Raw genomic sequence first — 25,086 nt, 5'->3', positions numbered from 1 at the left:
CACACCTAGTTCCTCACAGTTTTATCTTCTAAGAAAGTGCAAAAGAACTAACATCTAATACTGTTTTACAATTCTTACTCTATTTTATACAAAAAAACCTACAGACATTGTCTGCCTTTGCCAAGGAGCAAACAGCCTTTCGATGTGCTTCAGTTTCCCTGATACAAAGTAGAAATACCCTCCATTATCTCCACAAACCAATTTAAAACAGTATTAAACACTCCCGTAAGAATCAGCGGGCAGTCACCACTTACTGATGAAGTTGTCAACATCAATAACAGATATTCTAAATTAACACAGCCATTCTTAATTATAGTGGTAAGCTGACAACTATTTAATCAGTAATTGGATAAAGACAGAATAGAAGGAGACCAGAATGAAGAGAACACTAATTTCTTTCTTATTTTTTGGTTTTCTCTCATACAACACTGACTACTAGAATTTTAACAATTTGTTGAGCTTAAGTTTAATACTATTTTTATGGTGCCCAAAAATATCAGAAAGCAAGAAAAAAAACCAGAGCAGGACAAGAAATGCCACGTTTTTCCACTTAAATCTCTGAACAATGAGAACTGGACTGTAAGAAACACCAGAAAAAGGACAATTATCTTGGATCACATTCTCATTTTTTTCCTGGGCAGTTGCCACATATAAATCGGGGCTAGAGAACTGCAGCACAATCTTGCACTAAGTCAATGTTTTGATGACACCCACTCTTCAGATATTATTCTTACCTAACTTTTACTGTATTCAAAGGAACACAAAGATTTGTTTTCCCACATACCCTGGAATTACTATTTAATTTCAGTACTATCACTGTGTAGTTTGTTAAGTCCAGTAAAACTGTAAATCCCAGGCAAACTTGTTTAAGTTCTTTTTGAGTTAAGCAAGAGTGACCAGCCATGTCTGCTTCTCCTGTGAGGGTAAATAAGGTAAACTTACACTTTCTTCTGAGCCTTTTTACTGCTTTCATTGAGGATTTTCATTCCAATCTGGTAAACATCCTCAGCTTCTTGCATCTGCCTTCTCTTATTAGACTGCTCTTCAGCTGGGGGAAAAAAAATGGACATTAAGAGTTCCAGTTATTCAGCTCAAGACTGTTCTCTCAAAATTCCTACTGGTTCTAAATGGAAAAAGGGAAAATACAGTCAGAAATAAGTTTCTGAAGACCAATAAACCACCTAAGCAACTACAAAAATCTACCTAAAGGAGATGTTGGATATCTTAGTAGATGGTTTCTTCTCATGTGATACCTCTCACACTTGAGTTTGCTGCCAAAATGTTCTTTTCGTTGCTGCAAAGCAAACTGATCAGGAAGAAAGGTTCCTCTTTCAGGACATTTCCTAGAGAAGGGCTGCCTTTGTGCAACAAATCAAGTATATGAGACACACTCTCAAATCCCTATACTACAGCCTCAGAAACCAAGAGTTTTACAGATACTTCCACTGCAAGATGTCCTAATTAGCTCTGGGAAGTGGAATTTGCATTAAAACTTTTTCCATCATGAAAACTGCCTTTGTAACTACTTGTCTATTACAGAATAAAGTGATCATTATTGTATGACAGGACTCCTACATCCTGAAATAAAGGGGATTAAGAGGACTCAAAACACTAGCTTAAAAAAGCATTCCTTGGACAAGAACAAGACATCAGGCTACTTACATTCACAGAAGCCCCACTTTTGATCTTTCTTGTAATCATAGGTTGTTGCACACCAAAGCCTGCCATCTTCCCGCCCATCTGCAGTGCATTCTGCATATTCCTTCTCCATAAACAAAAAGGGGAAGTGGCAAGGTTCACCATCTGCAGTGCCTCCAATAGCTGTCAGAACTGAAAATGCATACCCAGGAATTAGACTGTTCTTTATTCCCAAATTAAAGTAATCTAATACATGTAGTAAAGTGCTCCTATGTTGCTTTTAACTTCTATGAACTACAACTAACCAAGTTTTCAGTCAAATTTTTAATTTACAAAAGCCTGAAAAGGCGATGATTTTTTCTAAACAGCACTTGAAAAATATAATTCCTAGTTTTAATTATGAAATGAAGCAGAAGGTATGTGGTTTCTTATACTCCTTAGTTCTAAACAAAGAAAATATTGTTTAGATTGAAGAAGGCAAATTTAAGTTACATTTTTATTATCAAAATGAACAGCCTTTCCATGCACTTTCTCTTACCTGCAAAAGACCTTGCAATGCACCTTAAAGCACATTCTAGAGTATATATTAAATTTACCCCCAGGGTTAGATACGACCATGACAGAACAACACACATCACTAAATGTTACGCTGAAAGTACTTGAGTATCAGCAGGGACAAAAAGCCTTAAATGAAATCACTACAATACGGATGGATGGTTATTTTAATCACTACAAGTCCAGTAATTTTCTACTCTTGAATGTACTTACACTAAAAACCTTATTTCATTTCAGCAATATATTTAGTTGCATTCAAAATCACTTTGAAAAGCATGATTTATAATTTCTCACACATTAGAACTTCCAAGGTTACTGATTCCAATATTGCAGTATTTTAAAATAACATCAATCTTCTATGGAGACTAAAAATTTTCTGTATTCTTTGAATATGGAATTATTTCAATTAGACTTTTATAAGTTCTCCTCTTTCACTAAACTAAATCCAACACTTGGGTTCAGCTTCATTTGAAGACATTTGCAAAGTTGTGCAACTGACAATGTCAATTATATGGTTTTTTTCAAGTTAAGTTTGTAATTTTTAGGGTTATAGAGAAAGCTAATTATTTTCTCTAGGGTCTATAACTGAAAGGCCTGAAGACCATACTAATTTAAATATTTCATGTTTATTTTTTAAAGCAAAAGAAAGTCTTCAGGTGTAGTTATCCTGTTCAAATTGCTCTTCATAACTGAATTCCTTGGCAGAGGTCCCACTACACCACTTCAAGTTAATTATACCACACAAGGAAGGGTGTTATTTTCAGGAACTAAATTCAAAAATTATGTGTCCAAATACAATCAGCCTGGAATAATTTCAGTCATCTGTTAACTACAGAGTAATGTACAAACTCATGCCAAGGGTACTTATAACGACAACTGATGGGACCTCTTATCACTGTCATTTGAATAAACTCCAGGCCATATTAACACTACCTGAGAATGCAAAATTTTACTTGTATTGTTTAGTACCTTGTCTCCCATATTTAAAGCAATTTTACACAGTGCTCTGCATGAGAGTAGCTGCACACTAAGGTTATGAAATTACTCTGCCCCAATTCTCCCCTTTGCCTTTTTTTAATTCCAAATTCAAACATAGTGCTGTTTTGCTCCTAGACAGTAACAAATACTAACCCCTAAAGCAACACAGCAATGCAATCACAGTTTAAAATGCTCACCACAGTTATTTTACTATGTACTTAGAGAATGATAACTTGCAAAGTGAGGCAAACAATTTACCCAGAGGATAAATTAGCTTTTGCGAAACAGAGTGCAAGCACTGACTTACCCCTTTTACTATGTCTAAATAAAGTATGTGGTATTTAATTTTATTTTGTCCTTACTTATACCTTATTTTGCTGTATCAAACTCAAATAGAGATTTCTTGCAAGTACTGGTTACATTACTGAACGATTCTTCCAAATAGGAAAATAAATGCAACAGCAATTGCCAGCTCTGTATAAACTTGCGGGCAGTTTTCAGCAAAAACTGTTAGTAAGGAACTTTAGAGTCAAAAAACCTACAACACAAAATTGCAATAAGTAATAAGACATAATTTTCTTTGCACACAAAACCTCCTCACTCGTCAAAAGAGAGCAGGACAACTTCTTAGAAGGTTAAAAGCTTAGTAGCACCAGTTCTAAATTATTAATTTTTTTTTATGCTCAATACTGTGAAAAATACATGTGTAAACTTGCAGAATGTAATTTTTTTTCCATGCAATCTCATGATCACACACAGTAGCTAAACTCTATTAAGGAAAGGTTTAACGTCCCTTAATGCAGTCCTGTCAGCAGCAGCTCATCGGGGAGGTGTAACATCTGTACCTGCAATGTGCCCACTTAAAGAGTTTGCCAGGGGACTGTTAAAGGACAGTTTATTCTCTCCTGACAGAATACATGTACTTTTCTTTCAGAACTGCTTTTTACATAAAACCAGTAATCCTTCCATTCACATTGCTTATTTACTTCATTAGATGTTCCAAAAACTGTGCAAGACTTAACGTTATGGTTTTTCAAAGTCACTTGCAGTACTTTGATAGGTGCAGTTAAAATCTTTAGTTACCAGGGAGCAAGTCAACTGGTTACATTTTTCTGATACGAGATTAAAAGGAACTTAAAGTTTACTTTGAAATAGACTTCACTGACTAAATACGGTGCTTAGCTCTCTCTTTGGTGGCAAAAAGATATTTAGTGGATTTTAGAGACTTTTTTACTGTATAGCAGCACCTATCATCAGCAATAATTAATCCTCTTACTGAGTTTTCACCAACTGTACACCAGTTCTGCACTAATAAGGAAGGCTTATTAGAAAGCACTCAGAGTTAGCACATTACCGAGTTCAATTCACAACTCCTGCTTTCTTCTGACATTTGAATGTGTTGAGAAGACAGACAAATACCCTTAGTACCATGTAACTGTATTTTTTCAGTAATATGGAAGATTTACTTTTTCTGAACAAGTGAAAAGTCTGCTGCATAGGCTAAGGTACTAAACCATGCCATCTAGTTATCTAGTAGTAACTACACATCAAAAAATCATATCTAAATTAAGTAGTAAAAAAGCAATACTAGAATTTCCTGTGACTTTAGGCACAAGGACATAAGGTTTTACCTATATTTAAAAACATACTGAACTTTATATGCAATTTAGATGTTGCCCTAAGGCCCTCAATGCTTCTAGGAAACTTGTCTTTACATCACTATTTGTTCCTTGTCTGTCAACTGACTCTCTGGGCAAACAGCCAGGGGGCTGAAAAACACTGATGCAATTTTTCTTTCTATGGCGCACAGGATCTGTACTTGAGTCCTACTGAAGCAATCAGGGCTTTCTCCATTTGATAGTTAAAGCTTTCCAGCAAGATGGAAATAGTAAGAATAAGGGAAAACTCTTTCACATGCATCTCAAAATAACCTCTCAGATCTCAATCTCAATAAATTTCAAAACTTTTTCATGTTACTTTCTAATGGACAAGGCAGCAGTTACCATTCCATTATAGAAAGGTTAAGACACAGTAAATTATTTCATATGTTCAAAATTACTATTTGTGTTCATCCATATGCCGAAGTTACTCAGACCCATCTTTCTTGCCACGTGTTCAAGTCTGTAGCAGTTACCTGGACTCTGCATTTCTGCTTCTTCCAAATCCTTATTTAAGAGATTCGACATTTCTAGAGAGTTCAACTCTTCCAGCGAATTCTCTTTTTCCTCTTCTTGACTCTGAAAGTTCTCTTCATCCTCCGATGGAGAGTCCGATTTCCCCGATTCAAGGAAGATTTGACCTGCTACCACTCGAGTTCCTGTGGAATGGTCCTTGACTTGGTCCTCTGCAGACAAAGTCTGAATGAAAGTAACCATGTAATTTAGAAGATTAGAAACTGAGGAGCAGCAGTGAGCTAAAACAACATTACTTCTTAAAGACATGATTAATTAACTTATTAAGCTTAAACAGCAGCATCAAAAGTAAGCCGAGCTACCTCTATCAGTTCTGATTGCTCTACCCCTTTCAGTTTGTAAAAAAATAGTATTTTCAAATTTATAACACACTGTTAGTTCTTCTGATGCACAAAAGAAATTAATGAGATAGAAAGAGCCATATAACAGTTTGAAACAGAAATGAAATCACAGTTCTGAACTTCAGATCTTTGCCCTCACTCCACAAGAAAAACAGAATTACTAGAAACTTATCTCCTCACCTTTGAATCCAGTGATTCATCCTGATTTCCTTCCTCATCTAGAAGAGATGTTATAAGTCAGTAAAATGCTTTTCCATGAGAAATTATCTCAAAAATAAAATAAAAAATAAGTTGAGTTATATTGTACCATGGTTCTGAAATAGTCTAGAGTACTAAGCTGACTAATGCACTTCAAAAAGACCTTATTAGTGTTGTCAGGAGGAACCAAATGTTTCACAGATGATCCTCTTCCTTAAATTATGCCAACACAATTTTGTATTCAACAGTGAAAAGAGTGTGGGGTTGTTTTTTTTTCTTTAAACCCAGATCACAGCCTGAATTGTTGCAGTCCAACTAAACGACTTAAAAAGGAGTGCAAGTGAAAAAGGCCTATGGAAGTGAAAAAGGCCTATGGAAGTGAAAAAGGCCTATGGAAGTGAAAAAGGCCTATGGAAGTGAAAAAGGCCTAAAAAGCTTTTTAGTCACCAAATCAGCTTTAGTATGAACAGCTTCAGTAGCGACCAGAAACTTATATTAATACCCCCACGTTTACAATTAACATTGTCCTTTGCAGAATGCAAATTCATTTTGCTTGACCAGCATATTCAAACCTTAATATAGAGGTCTCTCTTCACAACAGTGAGAAATTAGTTTAAGACAGGGGAAAAGGAGAAGATAATCAGAAAAGCTTATTTATGACAGTTTTACCATTGCTTAGCACAATTATTTCTGCAACATTTTTTTTGTTCCTGTAATGGAACAAATGGGTTACTCATTGTGCTTCAAACAACTTGGTCTGTACTATCATTTTGATGGAAAGCCTCCAAAAATAACACCACAAATATGACTGTTCTGTCATCAGTATCTGACACTCCCTCATTTAGGTAAACAAAGTCCCATTACATTTGAAAGGAGATGCTATAGGCCTACCTCTCTCTGGTATACAACTCACTTAAACCAAAATAAAAGCACAAAATATAAACAGATCACTACGCAAATCAGCCACTAAAACGCCTCCTACATTTAGAAATCTGCCCTTCTGAGCTTCTGGTGTGTGTAATGCCCTGTAGCAGTGGTAAGGCACTGACAGGCTGGAGATCTGCACTGTGACTAGAAAAGGTGTCTGAACCAGTATAGGTCAGTGCCCTGTACATGAGTCACAGCACTGGGTGTGTTACAGTTGGCTACGAAAGACTATGAAAGGCTACCTGCACAAATACTGAATGCCAGCAAAACTCTCCAAATGTTTATACAACTCTGCTGACTTCCTGTAAGCATTTGACAAACAAAACTTGCATACTTTTCATTCTCTTGTAAGTAAAGTGTCTTACCAGAGATGAATCATCTCTAAGTGACCAATAACAAAACTGACACTTGACTGGTTCCTATTTTGAAGTTATAACTATAACAGAGCAACTGTGTGTATTTGCAGTGAAAGGGTTAAGCTTGGAAATTGCTTTCTGCAGTCTGGCTTCCATATTGTTATTTGAAGTATAATTTTTGATTTGAACAAGTAAAAAGATGAGGGAAATTCAACTTTAAGCTGAGCATAATGAAAACAAAATAAAAATGCTAAGACTTAAAAGTGAAGCTGTGAAATTATAATGACAAGAAGTTTGAGAGTATAATTGAGACAAACAAATGACAGCCTGTTGAGGACTGTGAGGAGGATGTAAAGCTCAAATAGTTTGACTGCCAATAGACATGGAATTAAAAAGAACCTAGGACAGTCGACATGGGTAAGCAGCTGTACTCTACAGGTCTAAAAACGAAAGTGTGTAGAGCACTTCAGAAAAACTTGTGGAGACAGCAAAGCGCACTCCAAATGAAACAGATCCTGCAAGGAGCAACCAAGACAGCACGAGAACAAATATAAGTTTGGAAAAAAACATAATGAGGCACAAGTTAAAAACAAGGCTACGTGCATTTTTGGCAGAGACCATAGTGCTTATCAGCTTGAGAAATCTGTAACAGATAGGGGTGATTGTAGTAGGTCATAAGAAGTTCTACCACTGAACCTCAACACTTCAGATCACCATGTAACAGTTGTTTTTTAAATACAGTAAAAGGACATATATATTTAGGATGCTTACTGGCACTTCAATTTCAAAACTATGAAACAAATTTGCATTTACCATAGACAGAATAACCTACTCAGTGGCTTGTATGCTCTGTTTAATGTATACAAAGCACTCAGAGAATAACTGCAGTGGCACTAAGAAACATCATGCTAGGGCGATTGTCTTTGTCTGCTCAAAACCAGCCTAAATGCCTGACAGCACTAGAGCTTTCTACCATTTTGGTCAAGGCTTCACTAACTGATTTCAATTTGTGGAAGGTTGACTTTACAATGAAAGGTCAAATAAAAATAGGCTATATCCTCTCTACACATATATAAAACAACAGTTTTATTGTAACTTCACGCGCAAAGCCAAATTTCTACTAAATTGAAAGAGACACCTGAGCAACACAAGGGTCATTAAGTGCTTGTTCTTTTTCCTTGAAAGTAACTATTTCCTTTCTATTGCATCATTTAAAATCTCTCTGAAGGAAACAGCTTTGTTATTATGAAGTTGTACTTGAACAATTGTTTTCAAACTAGTTTCAAAACTGTGCTAAAACAAAACCAGAAATATGACTAACTTTTCTTAGCTCTGAGACTTCCTTCTAAGGTAGGCAGATGAGGTTGCAGTGCTGGCAGATAATATGACTAGAGGAGGGATCACTTGCAGCCTTGTTGTTTCACAGAACTGCTGACTAATACACACCTGCTGCTCACAGAACCGTATTTACTTCTATGAAACTGTTAAGAAAACTACTCTGAAAGTGTTAATAAAAGGTCTACAGAAGGTCACTGTTGGACCTAAGAACAGTTTATTAGTCAAGGCTCAGGTACTGAACAAAGTCACTGATGTTACGTTTGTGCACCTGCTTCAGAGATTAAAGCTGATAGTTTAGTTTGGTTTTCCACACTTCAATTAAAAAAAGTAACTGACTTTTTTTTTAAATATGGATCTGTTACTAGGGCTGCCTAATTCTATAAACCTCTTCTGAAAAGGCCAAATGGAAATTAATCTTAACATTTGTTAAACGAATTAAAGATATGAAATGACATTAAAAGGAAAAGGCAGGCAAAAATATTTGTGGCTGAAGTGGGCAGCTGACAACTTTGTAGAGAATGCTTCCCTTACAAACAGTGTTGAGCTGCAGACACTGCTAGGTACTCTCATGTTCTACAGCTAAAAATCTTATTTGAACTATCCACTACTTCACGTATAATTAAAGTCATATTTTAAAAGTATTTATTTTTCCTCAGTTAGGAAGACCAGTATTCAACCAGTCTATGTAAATATAGCAAAACTACTCTGGCAGCCTGTGCTAGAGAAAAAGATTCTTCCATATGCTGGATAAAAGATCTTACCATTTGTGAGAATTACCATTTTCAAGAGAGCACTAAAGAGAGCAGGGTAAAATCCAGAACAGTTTTGCAGTGTGATTCAGAAGGAACATCATTAGCTTAAGGGAATTCAACTGTTCCAAAGTTTTGTTTTATTAGAAGAACAAATCAACTATCATCTGATAAAGCTAAAGGAGTGCTAGAACTGGAAAGAAATACTACTACTTTCAATGTTACAGTGGTCACACACCTTCAGGAAACAGTCAAAAATTCAGTGAGTGCAAGCAGCTGGCCATCTCCCAGAGCTCTGATGAATGCCCTAACTGTGACCACGGCAGTCACTCTCCTTCCAAGTTTTGCCAAGCTCTTCAAGCCTCAAACATTATCACAAGTATTAAGAGTCTGCCCAGAGCAGTGATCTCTTAAGTGGAGTGTGTACACCTCAGGGGGTGTGCCAGCCACCACGCCGGGGCTGCAGGAAGAAAATACTTTCTATACTGTTAATACATAAAACTTTCCTTAATACAGTGTTCATTCCACCTTTATTTAATTCTTTTCTCATTTATGTTCTTGTGCAAGCTTTATGATGTACATTATACATTAGGATACCAGTATATCACTGTTTTACTTATTAAAAATACATGTAAGATGCATACTCAAAAACCTTTCTATAGAAAGTGGTGCATGAACAGAAACAGCTTGGCAATGACTGCTTTAGAATATCCATCAGAGATTTTCTGTGGTATTTTAGGAATTTCTTTCAAGGTTGATTTTGTACAATGACTAGATATACTTTGAAAGGGAATGCAAACTCTGTTTATCCAATTCTTGCAGGAAAAAAGGAAATCTTACCAAAAAAATTACCTCAGACTGCTTCTCATCAATTTTTCAACTGTTATATTCAGCACAGAAACAGACTCGATGGCATAGATGCTATTCCCATCACACAAACCTCTAAAACACGCAAGTGAGTTAAGTAAAATCCATAAGTGGCATCTATTCAGCAAGAATAGTTCCAAAGTATCCTTGGCAGCAAGTAAATTGTTCCCAGCTACAATCTGTGCAGCGTATTCATTTTAGCCCAACTAGAAGATTGAGATATAGGTCAACCCTCACTCTGAATAAAAATCTTTATTCCAGTCTCCTTGCAACTGCTGGCTGACTAGTTACAGAACTTACTCTCCAGCAGTTCCTCTGTAAGAATTAAGGTTCCCTGTCAGGCAACAATGCAACAAGTTTAGGGAATGTTCTTCAGTTATGTAAGCAAAATCAGACGGGTCAGGGAAAGCCACTGAGCTCTGTCTTATGAAAGAATTGGTACTGAAGTTCCCTACAGACTCTGCTCGTTTGCCCTACCAGTTAATGGGACAGTATGAAAACGTCTGTCTGTTGAAGTTAGCCATGGAAGGTGTAGGAGAGTCAGGGAAGAACCACTTCCTCTCTTCAGTTCTACCTCTTAGTCTGTGAATAAGAGGAAACAGGATGAAGAATCAAGTAACACTGGCAATCAGGGGAAAAAAAAAGAAATTCTTTCAATGTTCTTAATGAACAACCAACATAAGGAGAAGGCTATCGCTGCTGTGATAACCAGAATAAAGCCAGCTTCATCCAGAAACACACACACTCAGCATTTTTAGCTGCTTTTCCCAATTCCCCATGCCCCAGTCCCGATTTTAAACTCCTTCATAAGTTGTATTAATATCATACATTTAAAAAATAGGATCAATTTCTTTAGGCCAGAGTTTTCTTGCATTCACCTGCAGTTTTTCAATGAATCTATTTAAACAAAATTTATGACTATATTAGGGTTTAAAGATATAGTTGAACTCTCTTCACTAAAAATCAGCACTAAAAACTTCTCCTGAAGTTAGAAAATGTAATACTTGAACACTTCTTACTCATCCTTCTTAAAACCCCTCCCTTCAACGTACTCATATCCCAGATGACCCTTCCAGACCAGACATTAGGAACAAACAAGTACTAAAAGAAGCATTTAGCACACAGTTGCAAGGTTTATACCAGAAAGTGGTACTGCTACCGTGGGAAATCCAAGCACAAAGTGATGACAACTTTCAGAATGAATCTTGCCACAAATTGGAGCAAGAAAAATGTTCCTCCTATAGTCTGCTGTCTGACTCTGAACACCCTCTCCTAAATAATTCTGAATATTAATGACCAGTTTTACCTTACAGTAGCAAATTAAGTTTGTCAACAGCTCCTAAGTCTTCATTCATGGACTGTGGCTTTCTTCGGCTCGCTAATTGTATTACTTCAATTGACACTAAACACAGGGTTTATAAAGGCTGAATTAAACTACCAGAACTTGATACTCACAAACACATCTTTGTGATAGTCAAGACAGAAGAGCTGCATGCCAGTGCAGCCTCTGGTGCACACTTAACCAGCCCTTAATTTTGTCACCTAATTTCCACGTACACAGCAGATGGTTCATCTGACATTCACAGTCTCCTCTTAGCTTTTTTGCTTTATATACACGATAAATGAGAGCACATAATTCAAAGTGGCTACATGTCTCTGGCTACACAGAATTTGTGTGTATCTTTTCCGTAACTTGGGGAGTGCCCTGCTGGCTTATAGAGCGACCTACAAAGCTCATATACTCAGAACTCCAGTAATAGAAACTTCTATATTTCAGCTTCCAACAGCACAGAGGAAAATGAACCCCAAACCACTGAATGTACTGTCCTGAAATAGTGCAGAAGCACATCACCAGTGCAAAAGCACTGGATAAGGCTGTCTGCTAAAGCAGTGGCTTCTGGCTTTGGAAGCACTATATAAATAAATGCATTGCACATCCCCCTCACCAGTCCATGATAGAAATAAGGGTGTGGGAGGTAGAAACCCTAGGAAAGGAAGTAGATGACAACACATGAGAAGCACCCAAAACTTGAGCTGCATAATAAAAAAATAAGCACGAAAAATGTATTATGGGGACACAACGCAGAACGCGGAAATACTCTGTATATCGGGGTGAGAAAACTGCTCTGACAATGCTGAAATCAGCATTATCAGCGCCTCAGTGACAAAATGCGTGCAAGGGAGGAAAAAGCGCCTCGCTCCGGTTTTGAGCAGCGCAAGCACCTCAAAGTGGGCTCCCAGGGTGCCGCTTACAGGGGGCACCGCACGGAGCAACGCGGCCCCCGCCACCGGGCCTGCGGAGCACTCCGGGCAGGCAAAGCGCCGGCTCGGGGGCAGCCGCGGCCCCGACGCTGACGGGAGCCCCGCTCCTGCCTCCCCTCCGCCCGGCTCCTGCCTCCCCATTCCCCCCGCTCCGCCGCCTCGGCGCCCCGGGGAGGTCGGCGCTGACCCACCGCACCGCAAAGACCCGGCGAGACCACCGTGTCCCCTCCTCGCCAGGACGCCCCCAGACTCCGCGGCGCCCCGTGCTGCGCCGCACACCCCGGGGGCGGAGGCGGCCGCAGCGCTGGGGCCCAGCGGGGCGCGGGGAGGCGTTGCCGCGGTACTCACCGGCCGCGGGCATTGCCCCGGCCCAGAGCGCGGGCAGACACAGGCACAGCACCAGGCACAGCGCCCGCCGCCCCATCCCGCCGCTCTGCGGGGCCGCGCCGAGCGCCCCCGACCCCGCGCCCCGGCCCCGCCCACCGCGCCGCCGCCACCAATCGGCGGCCGCGCCCCACTGCGGCCCGCTGGCGGCCGCACACGCAGCCCCGCGGCGCGGCCGGGCCTACATGGCCCGCGCCCATTGGCTCGGCCCAGCCGTCCGTGGCCGGTCACGCCCTCCCATCAGCCAATGGCGTCGCTCGTGTCCGCGCGAGCCCCGGCTGCTCGCTCCCGGAACGACACGTCCCATTGGCTCGCGAGCCGTTCCTACAGCACCCACAGTGCCTTGCGCCGGCGGAGGCGCCGCGCAGGGACCGGCGGCGGGGCAGGCACTACATCTCCCAGAACCCCCCGCGCCCAACTGCGCAGGCGCAGGCGCGGCGGCGCCCCCTGCAGGGCGGGTCGGGGGTGGCGGCGAGGGCGGCAGCGACTTTCCCGGGAGTGTGGAATGGGACACTCCTCTTCCGTCACGGGTGTGGGGAGCAGCAGTGTCGTGCCTGTCGAAACCAGAACATATGGAGTATGTGAAACGTAAAGAGTGTAGCAAGTTGAGCTTTATCTTCAGACAGGCGTCAGTTCTGGGCAGGGGCTGAGCGCTGCCGGACACAGCTCTTGAGCCCTCATAGGAATTGCACGTTTCTGTAGGTCAATTCAAAGCAAACGAGGAAGGGCAGCTGGCAGCCCTGCCTCTGACGGGCTGAAACACGTCTGGCTAGAAAATATTACTGCCCCACGGGACGTGCTGTTGTAGGACGCTGTGCTGGGTTATGAACTGGATTTGTCCCTCAGTGTCTGAATGGCGTTAAGCCATCTCGTCCTTATAGCGCTACATTTGGGATCTCTGCAGAGCGAGAGCAGCCAGCAGTGGCTGTATTTCTCCCATGGGAAACAAGAGCAGAAGCTGTGGAATGTTCTGTCCCACCCAGGGCTGGCTGAGGGATTTCCTGCCTGCCAGGATGCATCACAGAATCATAGGAATCATAGAACCGATTGAGTTGGAAAAGACCTCCAAGATCATCAAGTCCAACCCTTGGTCCAGCTCCAGTCCATTTACTAGATCATGGCACTCAGTGTCACATCCAATCTCCATTTGAAAAGCTCCAGGGGTGGTGAATCCACCACCTCTCTGGGCAGGCCATTCCAATGCCTGCTTACTCTCTCTGTAAAGAATGTCTTTCTGATGGAGTTTAAAGGCAGGGAATGCCTGTACTGCTTCAGCCAGGAGGTGCCTCAATAGCATGTAAGTGCCTTCGATAGAGCTAATGAGTAGTTCTGATTCTAATTAGGACAATATTGAAGTGCCAGGCAATTTTTTCTACCTGCAGTACAGCTGAACAGTGTACATCGACTTTGGAAGACCAGACACCACTGCCCTGTGGGAGCATCATTTCCATACAGGCCTGAAGGAGTGTCACCAGGATGCTTCCTTGCACTTGGATCAGGCCTAAGCTTAACCTACGTTGTTGTAAATGGAACAGTGTTAAATCCACTTGTCTGTGAATGTCACTGCTTGGAGTGGAGCATCTCACAGGAGCTGGGACACCTGGACCAACGAGGGGTGAGAGGAGGGGAACCCACCCCATGTGGGGAGTGGCGTGAGCCCCTCACATGTGGCAGTGGCAGCATTCACACCAGAGGGACAGGCCAGGCCTGGGAGGAAACATGAGGGCTCTGAGGTAATGTGAAGACTTGTCCCCAGTGGGGACATGACAGGGGGCAGTGGTGCAGGTTTGAGTACTGTGCAGGGGGCAGCTACAGGTGTGGCCTCTGTGAGAAGCTGCCAGAAGCTTCCCCCATGTCTGATAGAGCCAATGGCAGCCTGCTCCAGGACAGAGCCACTGCTGGCCAAGGCCAACCCATACAGAGATGATAGTAATGCCTCTGGGGAAGGGGAAAAAGTTACTGCATAACACCAATCACTGCAGGAGAGAAGAGTGAGAACATGTCTGCAGAAACCAAGGTCAGCAAAGAGGAGGTGCTCCAGGTGCCAAAACAGAGGTTCCCCTGCAGCCTGTGGTGAAGACCACGGTGAGGCAGGCTGTCTTCCTGCAGCCTGTGGAGGCTCCTGGAGCAGAGACCCACCTGTGGCCCGTGGAGGACCCCACTCCCAAAGCAGGTGGATGCCCAAAGAAGGCTGTGACTCTGTGGGAAGCCCACACTTAAACAGGCTCCTGGTAGGACCTGTGACCTTGAGGAGAGAGGAGCCCACACTGGAGCAGGTTTACTGGTAGGATTTGTGGCCCCATGGGAGACCCATGCTGGTGCAATCTGGGCCTGAAGGACTGCATCCTGTGGAAAGGGACCAAGGTAAGGCAGTTTGTGAAGAATTGCAGCTTGTGGGAGGGACTCATGTTGGAGAAGTTCATGAAGGAGTGTCTCCTTGTTATGACCCGCCCCAGAAAAAGGGGAGGGGGTAACCCAGGTTCATCTCAATAATTCCCTTGGGGTGGATTAGAGTGAAATGACACTGAATAATCAGTGTTTGAGAACATATATAGATAGGGTTTATTTTAGAAATAACCTTGGCGGGGGGGGGGGGGGGGGGGAGAAAATGCATAGGGGAGAGAAAGACAGGATAAGAGTAAAGGGAGAGGAAGGAAAAAGAAAAGATGATATAGTCACCACCCACTGGATCCAGCGATGCATCTTCTTGATTCACAGGCAGTGGGGGCGAAGAACAGAACCCAAACCCCCAAAGTCACCTATCAGTATATATACCCTCAGCATGCTTTTGCACCTCCTCCGAGGTGGGAAGATATTTCCATGGAGTAGTGTCACTGGCCGGGCCATGAACTCCCAATATTTTTCCCACCTTTCATGGTTGGCACAGAGTTCATATGGAGGGCAGGGTAAACTCGGCTCTTCCTGCCTCTTCAGGGCTTGACACCTTCAGCACTGGAGGGAGGGATGGGCCCCAACTGCCCACCAGAGGCATAATGCAAAAGTCAAAAGCCTGCAAAAGTCTCCTAGAATGCATAAATCATTAACTGTTTCAGTCTCCAACACTCCTGTGTGAAGGATCGATCCCATGCTGGAGCAGAGGAAGAGTGTGAATAGTCATCCCCTGGAGGAGGAAGTTGCAGCAGAGACAATGAGCACTGAACTGACTGTAGCTCCTATTCCCTCCTGCGCCACTGTGCCACTAGGGATGAGAGGTGGGGAATTTGGGAATAAAGCCCAGGAAGAAGGGTGAGGTGTTGGGGAAAGGTGTCTTTATTTCTTATTCATAATAAACTAATTTTCCCACGTCTGTTTTGAAATGACAGTAATTGGTGAGTGGTCTCTCCCTGCCCTTACCTTGACCCACAACCCATTTTCTCTCCCCTGTCTAGCTGAGGAGGGAAGTAATAGGGCGACTTTGGTGGTCACCTTGTGACTGGCCAGGGTCAACCCACCAGAGCTGCCCAGAGCCCTTGTGGTACTCCCAGCCCATGAAGTGTTCAAGACTTCAGTGAACAAATACATCCTCAGCCTGACTCAATCAACCCTCCTGCAAGCAGGGGTTGGGCTAGGTGACCTCTGGAGGTCACTTCAAATTCATTCTACTTTTAAAGTTCTGCGTGTGGGGTTAAGTGAAGTGCAGGAATAAGAAGAAAAATAAGATGCAGGAAGCAGGTTTTTTTTCTGAGTTAATTAATAACTTTCCAAACAAAACCAAAAATTAGATAATATTGCAGACTGAGTTAGTTTTGATTAATTTAGTATATGCTGTACTCTAAGACTGTGGTAAATTTATTTCTGCCATTCCATTTATGTGTGCAACAGCCATAAAATTCCCATTACTTCTCTTAATCAGTTTTGAATTTTCTTCTCTGAAGCTTTGAATGGAAATAAGTGTTTTTGCAGTGTTCTTCCTCTCTATTCTATTCCAAAATGTGGTGGCCTTTTATGCAGCAGTCCAAGTGATCAGACAAATAGTAATGACTCAAATTTCATCCTCTCTGTTTTAGGTATGTTTTCTCAAAGTGTTATCTAATCTAAATTTTCAAGAGATTTTTTGAATTGGACCTTTTAAAATACTGCCTAGCATTTGTCTGACATTCCCTAGGTAGGAGAATGAAAGTGTGCAAGTTAAGTTTTGAGGAGTTCAGTGATATGCATTAGAACTTTATGAGTATTTCTCATATTCTCTTGCTTGTTTTCTGTCTCTATAATTTGATCATACAACTTTCTGTTTTGTAGCAACACTACTTTTTATTTTGTGGAAACTTTCTTGTATTTTTTTTTAATTTTAAGGTAAAACTTCAGAAGTTGGAGAGTTATGAAGCTTGGTAGATTTCGAAAAACAATTTCCCAAGAATCATCCTTGTAGAATATTCTCATGAAGTTTTTTCAGCTTGCTTTAAAAAATTGAAAAGGAAAAAGCTTCAGCCACCTCTCAGGGAAGATTTCTGTCATGAAATGCATTGGGTTTGTGACAGGTTTTTCTGGCGAGAAGGACACATCTTTTACTCTTTTAAGTTAATGTATAAAGCATATAGTTTTGGACAGACTAATTTTCATATATTTTTAGTGGTTCTTTTGTACTTTATTTTACTATGTGTTTTTAAAGCTTTTGGACACTTATTTCTGATAAAACAACTATAAGGAGAATAATGGTCCTAAATCTCCAGGGTTCATGGCTGTAGGTTGTCATTCTAGCAAGGCCAGTGTTATGGGTTTGGCCAGATGGGCCTAAATTTAAGTTTTAAAAGTTCAGCTAGGCCTGAAATTGTCAGCTGACTTGAGCTGGGCTGATCTAGCTAACAGCTGACTTCTTCTAGCCAATAATATTGTATTCCATACCATATTGCATCATCTCAAAAGGGGTAAGAGCTGGTGTGTGGGAGTGGCTTAGTCAGTTGCTTCATAGCTGTGGTCCCAGCAAGACACTCTGCCATTCCAGGAGGGATGGGGAGGCCCAAGCCCGGAGCACCAGCTTACCATCATGTTATCTTAGGGAAGTAAAATGTTTGTTCTTAGCTTTTCTCTCTGCTTAAGTCTGTCTCTGAAGAATTGACTTCTCTAGAATAATTTGTAGTTAAGATGGTAGAATTTGTGTTTACTGGGAAGTGGGAAATTATTTCTTGTTATACATAACTTGTGTAAGTGTGTGTTATATTGTAGTTTCCTCTTAATTTTCTCTTTTCTGGATAAATACATGTTGTTAGTTTCAGCATAAACCTGGTTTGAAGGTTTTTTTTTTCCTCTCCCTCTTCTTTTTCCCTTGGCTGGTTGGGGGGGAGGAGGAACCCTTTTCACTCTGTCCTGGACAGCTGGCATTTTGCCAGCTCAACCCAGGGCAGCCAGTATGCAAAGTAAGACACAATACAGATGTTAATTAAGCAACCTGAGGGAGCAAAGGTGAAAATTGTTAAGATTAATATCACCTGATCTGTGAAAACCAAGTTCCCGATCACACTTTGAGAGAGAAGCAGTGATGGAGAGAGGAAAGAGCATTCTTCTATTTTATGTTAGGAAAGAAGTTGTTGGCATGGCTTTTGTGAGGACTCCAGTCAAGAAAAACAAGAAGGATGTAGCTCTAAGAGCTGTCAGCCAGTTTAGGCTAGTAACAAATTGTAGAGGTTAATTAGACAACATTGTGAACTACCAGCAGTCACATAAACAGAAATGTGGATAGGCCAGGCCTGTTTCCCCTCTCCAGCTCGTAAAGCTTGAAGCTCATTAGTGAAAACATCAGCCCTTGCTTTCTCACTTCCGAAATACATCAGCGTTCACAGATCTCTCTAATACCAGCATGGGCTCTCATATCCATGCCTAGACTGGTGGCCCTTACCCATTATAGGGTAAGTAGGCCTCCCCTACTTACCTGGCAGTCTGGCTTGATCTTCAGTAGCAAAACAGATGCAGGCACCCATGCACTGTTCTCACAAGCACCCTTTGCTCATGCATCCCTCAAATATTACATCTCCCACTGGGTAATGATCTAATGACTCTGTGTCCCTGACCTGGTTACTGACTGATACCTGGAGTGTTTCAAAAACAGGTATTCATGGCTAGTCAAGGTTTCCCAGCAAAGTATACTTCTGTGTGCACATGAATGTACACACATACACACATGTGTATGCACAGTTAAATTCTCTAGACAAACATAAACAGTCTGGTGTCTCTAACTGCTAGTGCTTGACTTACAGGCCCTGTAAGCCACAGTCCCTGCTCCAGTTGCTGTCATTTAGACCCCAACAGCTCACACCCCAGACTCAATGGGATATAGTCCCTTCCTCAGTTGCTGGCACTGAGATCTCATTTGTATTCTTGTCTCTCTGTTGTCACCTGGATCTACAAACCTGGGGACCCATGGTCTGTTCTCCAGCTGCTGGCAATTGGGCATTGGAGCACTCCCATAGGATAGAACTAAATTACAAAGGCAAAGGCAATAATAGGATTTAAGAAGATAGGATACAATGTGTTGATCAGGTGTAGGGTTCAGACAAATATCCCATGTTTGTTTCTCTGCTACCCATCCTTATCTCTCACTTCCCTCGCCTTTGTCACTTCCCATATAGATCCTATAATTTTTACACAGCCCCTACAAGTTCTTTCTGTTATTCCATGTTTTTTTGCAACACTCTCACAAAGCCTCTCAAAAATCCCACCATACTCGTGAAAATTTTGGTTTCTCTGTTCTCTCCTTGCACTTCCTCCCACACCTCCATGTCCCTGCCTATGCCTGAATAGTTCCTTTTAATAGCCCATCAATCAGTGGCTGAAGAGTTCTAGTTTTTGTCTATCTTATTACCTGCTCATTAATGTTTGTGTGTCTGTTTGTTTCCTTGCTTTATCACTTTCCTTGTTACTTGTTATTTCTATTACACTGAATAGTCCTTAACTGGATAGCTTAATGAACCAGATGCTCTTACATTCTACTGCTCTTAGAGTGGCATAGAGAAAAAATACTGTTGTTTGTTTAAGGCCCCGGAATCAAGCTGCTTTTTGTATTGGTTCTGGTTTTACCTCTGGTATTGAATTACTCCTATCACTTGCTTTTTTTTTTGTTGTTCATTTTCTCAGGGGAAGAGTTCCAGTTATCTTCAATGAGTTTCCTATAGGATTTAATGAAACCTGAGTATTACATGCTTACCACAGTTGTAATGTTACAGTCCCAGAGGCACGAGTGAGTTGCTCCTATAGATTTCTTATGTCTATGATTTGAGCCGAGAGCTCCAACTCTCTGCCTCGTGTGGGAACTTTCCAGCAAGGACAGTTGGTGTACTTGCATTAAAATAATGTTATCCAGTTGGCTATGTGTCCTGTCTTTAGATGACAATGATTAGTAAACACAAAAGAGTTTGCAGGTACTACAGCATAATTCCAGCCTACTCTAGGGATAAAGTGTAGTGACATCCAGCTGACCTCTGTCCAAGTCTGGTGAAAACATAGTACTTATAGTTTAAAAAACATTTTCATTATTGATTTAATGCTGTGTAAAATCAGTAGAATTCTATTCTAGTCCCTAATTTTCAGAAGCTGGACAAAACCAGGAAAAATATTTTTCTTTAGAACAAATGGAATCTAACCATTGGAGGGGTGTAATTGGAAATAGCAAGTGGTGGTCTGTTCCCTTTCCATACTGCTGCACAGAGTCACCTCCTTCTGCCTGCTGGCCACGCTCTTTCTGGTGGACCTCAGGATGCCTTTGGCCCTCCTGGCCTCAAAGGCACACTGCCAGTTCATGGTCAACTTGTCTTCCATCAAGACTCCCAGGTCCTTCTCAGCAGACCTGCTTTCTAGTAGGTCAACCCCCAATATCTACTGGTGATCCTTTTGGGGGTTCTTTCTGCCTCGTTGGTGCTGTCTGTTGTAAGGATCCCGTCTGCAACGGTATGAATGGATCTCCTGGTCTTGGAGTTTTAGTCCATAACCTAGGAGAAAATGTGCTCCCTGCCCTTGCTGATCATGTGGTCCCTGGGAACCCCTTGAGAAGGACACACAGAGACCACCCAGAGAGGGAGAAGAACAAAGCGTTTTTTTGTGGTCAGGGGTTTATATGGACTTTGAAGGGATTCAAACCCACCAACAAGAGACAAGAGGGGAGTCTGGCTCTGGGCCAATGGGAGTGAAGGGATTTACATTCAGTAGGAGAGGGGTTCATGTAACATGATATCGCAATCTTTCTCCAAACCCCTGAGATTACAGAGTATCTGGGAAGAAGAAGCAGTGACTTTGCAAAAAAAAAAAAAAGAGACATTCTGTACATTCAAACAACATTAAAAACATCAGTTGTTAAATCTTTATCAGTGGCTTGTTGATTCTCTTCACTGATCCATTTCTAGCATGACTTCCTCCATGCTAGATATTGTGAATCAATTCCGACATACTGGTACCCGGGGTTCTTCCTCCCCAGGTGCAGGACCCTACACTTGCCCTTGTTGAGCCTCATTAGGTTTCTGTCTGGCCAGTTCTCCAGCCCATCAAGGTCCTACTGAATGGCAGCAGAGTGTTCAGGTGTATCAGTCACTCCCCCCGGTTTTGTATCATCAGCAAACTTGCTGAGAGTACATTCTATCCCTTTGTTCAGGGCAGTGATAAACAAGTGAAAACATGCACATACATGTGAATTTATGCATATTAGAGGGTTTTGGACATGATTTCCAGAATGAGTTGCAGTGCAGATGGAAATTAAAACTAATGCTGCCTGCAACCTAAAATTTTCATGTATGTTGCACCTTACTTGAACTTAGCAGTGTCAGTTATTTTAGTGGCAATTTCTAGAGTAACCTGAATTACTCACAAGTAGGAAAACCTCAAAGGGAACAAAAGCTTTCAAGGGAAAATAGGACAAGATAACAAGTACAGCGTGGAGATGGGTTCAAGGGTGAGATCTGTTTGTGACGTTTTTCTTTCCAGCTGTCTCGGTTTGAGGGGAAAAACCAAAATGTTTTACCCACAAGCAGGGGAGGGGCCTCCTCCACAATAATCACACCACTCTTTATCAAATTTAAGAAAAGGAATTTTAATACAAGAAGGATAACTGCTATATATATATATATATATGTAAACAGACTAGTGCAACCCACTTCCCCAACACCATAAGAGAAAAAAAAAACAACAACAAAACCCAGCAGGTTTTCCTCCGGGAGAAAAGGTTATACTTAAGTGTCCTTGTCACAGCTCGGCTGGCTGCAGAGTGAGTTTCAGTCCCTCTCCAGCGAAACAGACGAGCAGTGGGCTTTCAGATGGACTCAGTCTCTTCCCCCTGTGTTCCCCGTCCAAGAAGCAGAAAGGTACGAGCAACCAGCAGCAAATCCAAGGCAGGCAGCAGCACAGGCAGGAAAAGGTGGTCCGAAGTAGGCAGCGGCAAGACAGCCAGGGCAAAACCCCAGCAGTAACCAGCAGGGCAGCCTGCCTCCTTGGAGTCCCCACTCCCCCCTTCCGCCGAGCCAAAGACTGAGGAGCATATCCAAAAAAAAAAAAACAAAAGAGACAAACCTGCCCCCACCCCCAGCGATCACAGTTAACTGCTTCTTTTGTTAACCGCTGGCCTGGGCAGTTAAGTGGCAGGGGAGAGAATTTACATAATAATCCCAAACTACAACACCAGCTTATGACCCCTTTTCTTTAAACTTTCTGTGCTGACTGCAGGCTCAAGACCAAAGCCAGAGCTGTGCTCAGCAATCAGGCTATTTATTTAGTTTATTTCCTATTTTATTATCAGGCTATTTATTATGGGAATAGGGCTGAGTAGTAACTGGGAAACAACCCCAGAGTTGTAACTCTGGAAGGTACACAACACCAGATGAAGAAAAGTGCATTTCTGAGAACACCATATTTTGCTATAACTGTCCCCTAACCTTTTGCAAACTCTCACGTATCTAATTTGTGTTTACATTGTGACAACACTCTTACCTCTGGGGCTTTTTTCAGAGTTAGCTCTTAAATATGGCTAGTTACTATTAATGGTTTGCTTAGACAATCTGAGTCATTCAGTTGGAAAAACAGAAAACAATCACAAGGTTTAAACTATCCCTCATAAATAAGCAATCTTGGCACTCATGCAGAATGTAATTTATTCAGAAAGATTGTTCAACTAACACTTGCAAATAATGAATATGCTTGGGAGAATAAGTTTATTTTTTAGGTTATTTTGGAACAGGGAATGGTAAAAAAATTATTAACTGTATATATGAAAATACATGCATGTAGGAGTAATTTACACTTAAAGGAACCTAAATAGAGTAAGAGATCAATAGTCAGGATAGATGTCAGCCCACTCAAGATTCTTTGAATCACATTCTCAGAGAACTAACTTGGGGTGTAGAAAATGGAACTAGTAGAAAGCCAGGACTGATATATATGAGTTGGGCTCTACTCCTCAGGAGTGGAACAGCAGGACAAATTTTGCCAAGGGATATTCTTGCAGAGTTTTGAGGATGACATCCCCTGTTGTCACATCTTGATTCTGTTGCTGCCACAAGTGAGGTTGTGTGCCTGTGGGGCAGAACAGGCCACTGGACTTTGAAGAAGGCAAGATGAAAGTCATTGGCTGCTGGCTAGATGTGCAATTATATTTTCTTGCTTCAGGTGAAGCCTGCATTGGTCTTACCTTACCACCAAATTATATCGTCATATTGATTCACACAAAGTTCCCCCTACCATCAGTTTCATCATCGTTCTCACGTCAGGCCGCTGATGCATTAACAATGGTCATCAGATGTCTAGAGAAAGAACACTGGAAAAAAACAAATCTATTTTATTTTGAAAATATTTGCTTTGATGAAAAAGCTGTTTTCTCTAATGGTTTAGCTGCTTCTGTTTATGGTTTAACTGTAGTTAAAAGTGCAAGCTTCAGAGTGAGAAGGTCTTGCATGCAGTGTGTGAATGAATGGTAGTTGAGTTTATACTGAATTTAACATTAATGAATTCATATAATCTAATATAGGTTTAAGTGCCTTCATTTTCACTACATGCTGTTCATATGCTAGAGAGTCAATTTTACACTCAACAAAAAAGTCTCATGGCAGAGAAACAGAAGGCTCAAGGAGAAAAGAGAAATCAGTAATTGAACAGGGAAAAGAATAAGGGAATCAACAAGGAAAATGGGCACAACGATAAATTTTTTTCTGTGAAGAAAATGTGGTTGAGGAATGATTGCAAGAGCTGGAACAATGTGGAGGGAGATTGCTGTGAAAAGCTCTTATAGGAGAGATTGCCCAGATGTTCCCTTGTGCAGATTTGTGATGTTGGTGGGTAGGTAGGATAGAATTTACAGAAGCTTTAGCCTTCCACTGCTTGGCAAGTGTGCCACAAACTCCTGTGTTACATGGCTTGGCTGTAGCCCTACAACAGCCTTTGAATTTCTTTGATAGTTCTCTAAATATGTCAGTTTTGTGGTCAGCAATACTAAAGCAGATTGAACATTCAGAATTTCTAGGAAAACAGAATAAAAAAGGGAGTGTATGTCCAAATCATTAAACAGTTCTGCTCACTGTATCCTAAAAAGGACATAATGGAAGTTAATAGAAGGTATACACACAGGCACTGAGGGTGTTCAGAGAGATGGTACATCTTCAATGTGAGAGAAAACTAAGTAGACTAGATCTTTTTTCTTTGGGAAAAAAACAGTTGAAAAAAACTTACTAAATATATATAAAATCACAAATAGTATGGAGAAGACAGGTAGAGAATTACCATATCATAGCATCAAAGAATGGCTTTGGTTCGAAGGAACCCTAAAGGTCATCCAGTTCTGACCCCTCTGCCATCAACAGGGATGTCACCCACTAGACCAGGTTGTTCAGAGCTCCATTCAACCTGACCTTCAACACTTCCAGGGAGCATCTACAACTACTCTGAGTAATGTGTTCCAGTGCCTCACCACCTGTACAGTAAAGATTTTTTTTTTCTAATATCTCATCTAAACCTACACTCACTGAGTCTGAAGCCATTCCCCTTCTATTACTACATACCCTTGTAAAAAGTCCCTCTCCATCTTTCTTGTAGGCTCCCTTCAGGTACTTTAAAGATGCAATTAGGTCACCCTGAAGCCTTCTCCAGGTTGAACAATCTCAATTCTTTTAGCCTTTCTTCACAGGAAAGGTGTTTCATCCTTCTAGTCTAATTAACTTAGGGGCCTCCTCTGGATTCACTCCACCAGCACCCCCAAGTCCTTCTTGGTGGAGCTGCTCTCAATCTGTTCAGCCCCCAGCCTGTATTGATATTGAGGGGTTGCCCTGAGCCCAGTGCAGCACCTCACACCTGATCTTGTTAAACTTCATGAGATTCCTTTGGGCCCACTTTTTGAGCT

General features: G+C 41.5%; 1 protein-coding gene across 1 annotated transcript in view; it reads right to left on the bottom strand.

Annotated features, from left to right (window-relative positions):
• The window catches only part of SEL1L (SEL1L adaptor subunit of SYVN1 ubiquitin ligase), a 35,610-nt gene extending 22,625 nt beyond the window's left edge, over positions 1-12,985 (bottom strand). Inside the window, 6 exon segments of the mRNA XM_071557731.1 lie at positions 943-1,048; positions 1,663-1,830; positions 5,306-5,528; positions 5,885-5,922; positions 12,750-12,915; positions 12,917-12,985. Coding sequence (XP_071413832.1) covers positions 943-1,048; positions 1,663-1,830; positions 5,306-5,528; positions 5,885-5,922; positions 12,750-12,915; positions 12,917-12,985 — 770 coding nt within the window.
• Between the last annotated feature and the right edge of the window lie 12,101 nt (positions 12,986-25,086).

The sequence above is a fragment of the Pithys albifrons genome, chromosome 6 (genome assembly GCF_047495875.1).
Source record: "Pithys albifrons albifrons isolate INPA30051 chromosome 6, PitAlb_v1, whole genome shotgun sequence".
In the NCBI taxonomy this organism is placed as follows: domain Eukaryota; kingdom Metazoa; phylum Chordata; class Aves; order Passeriformes; family Thamnophilidae; genus Pithys; species Pithys albifrons.
Note: the sequence above shows the minus strand (reverse complement) of the source record. Positions and strands in the feature narration are given on the sequence as shown.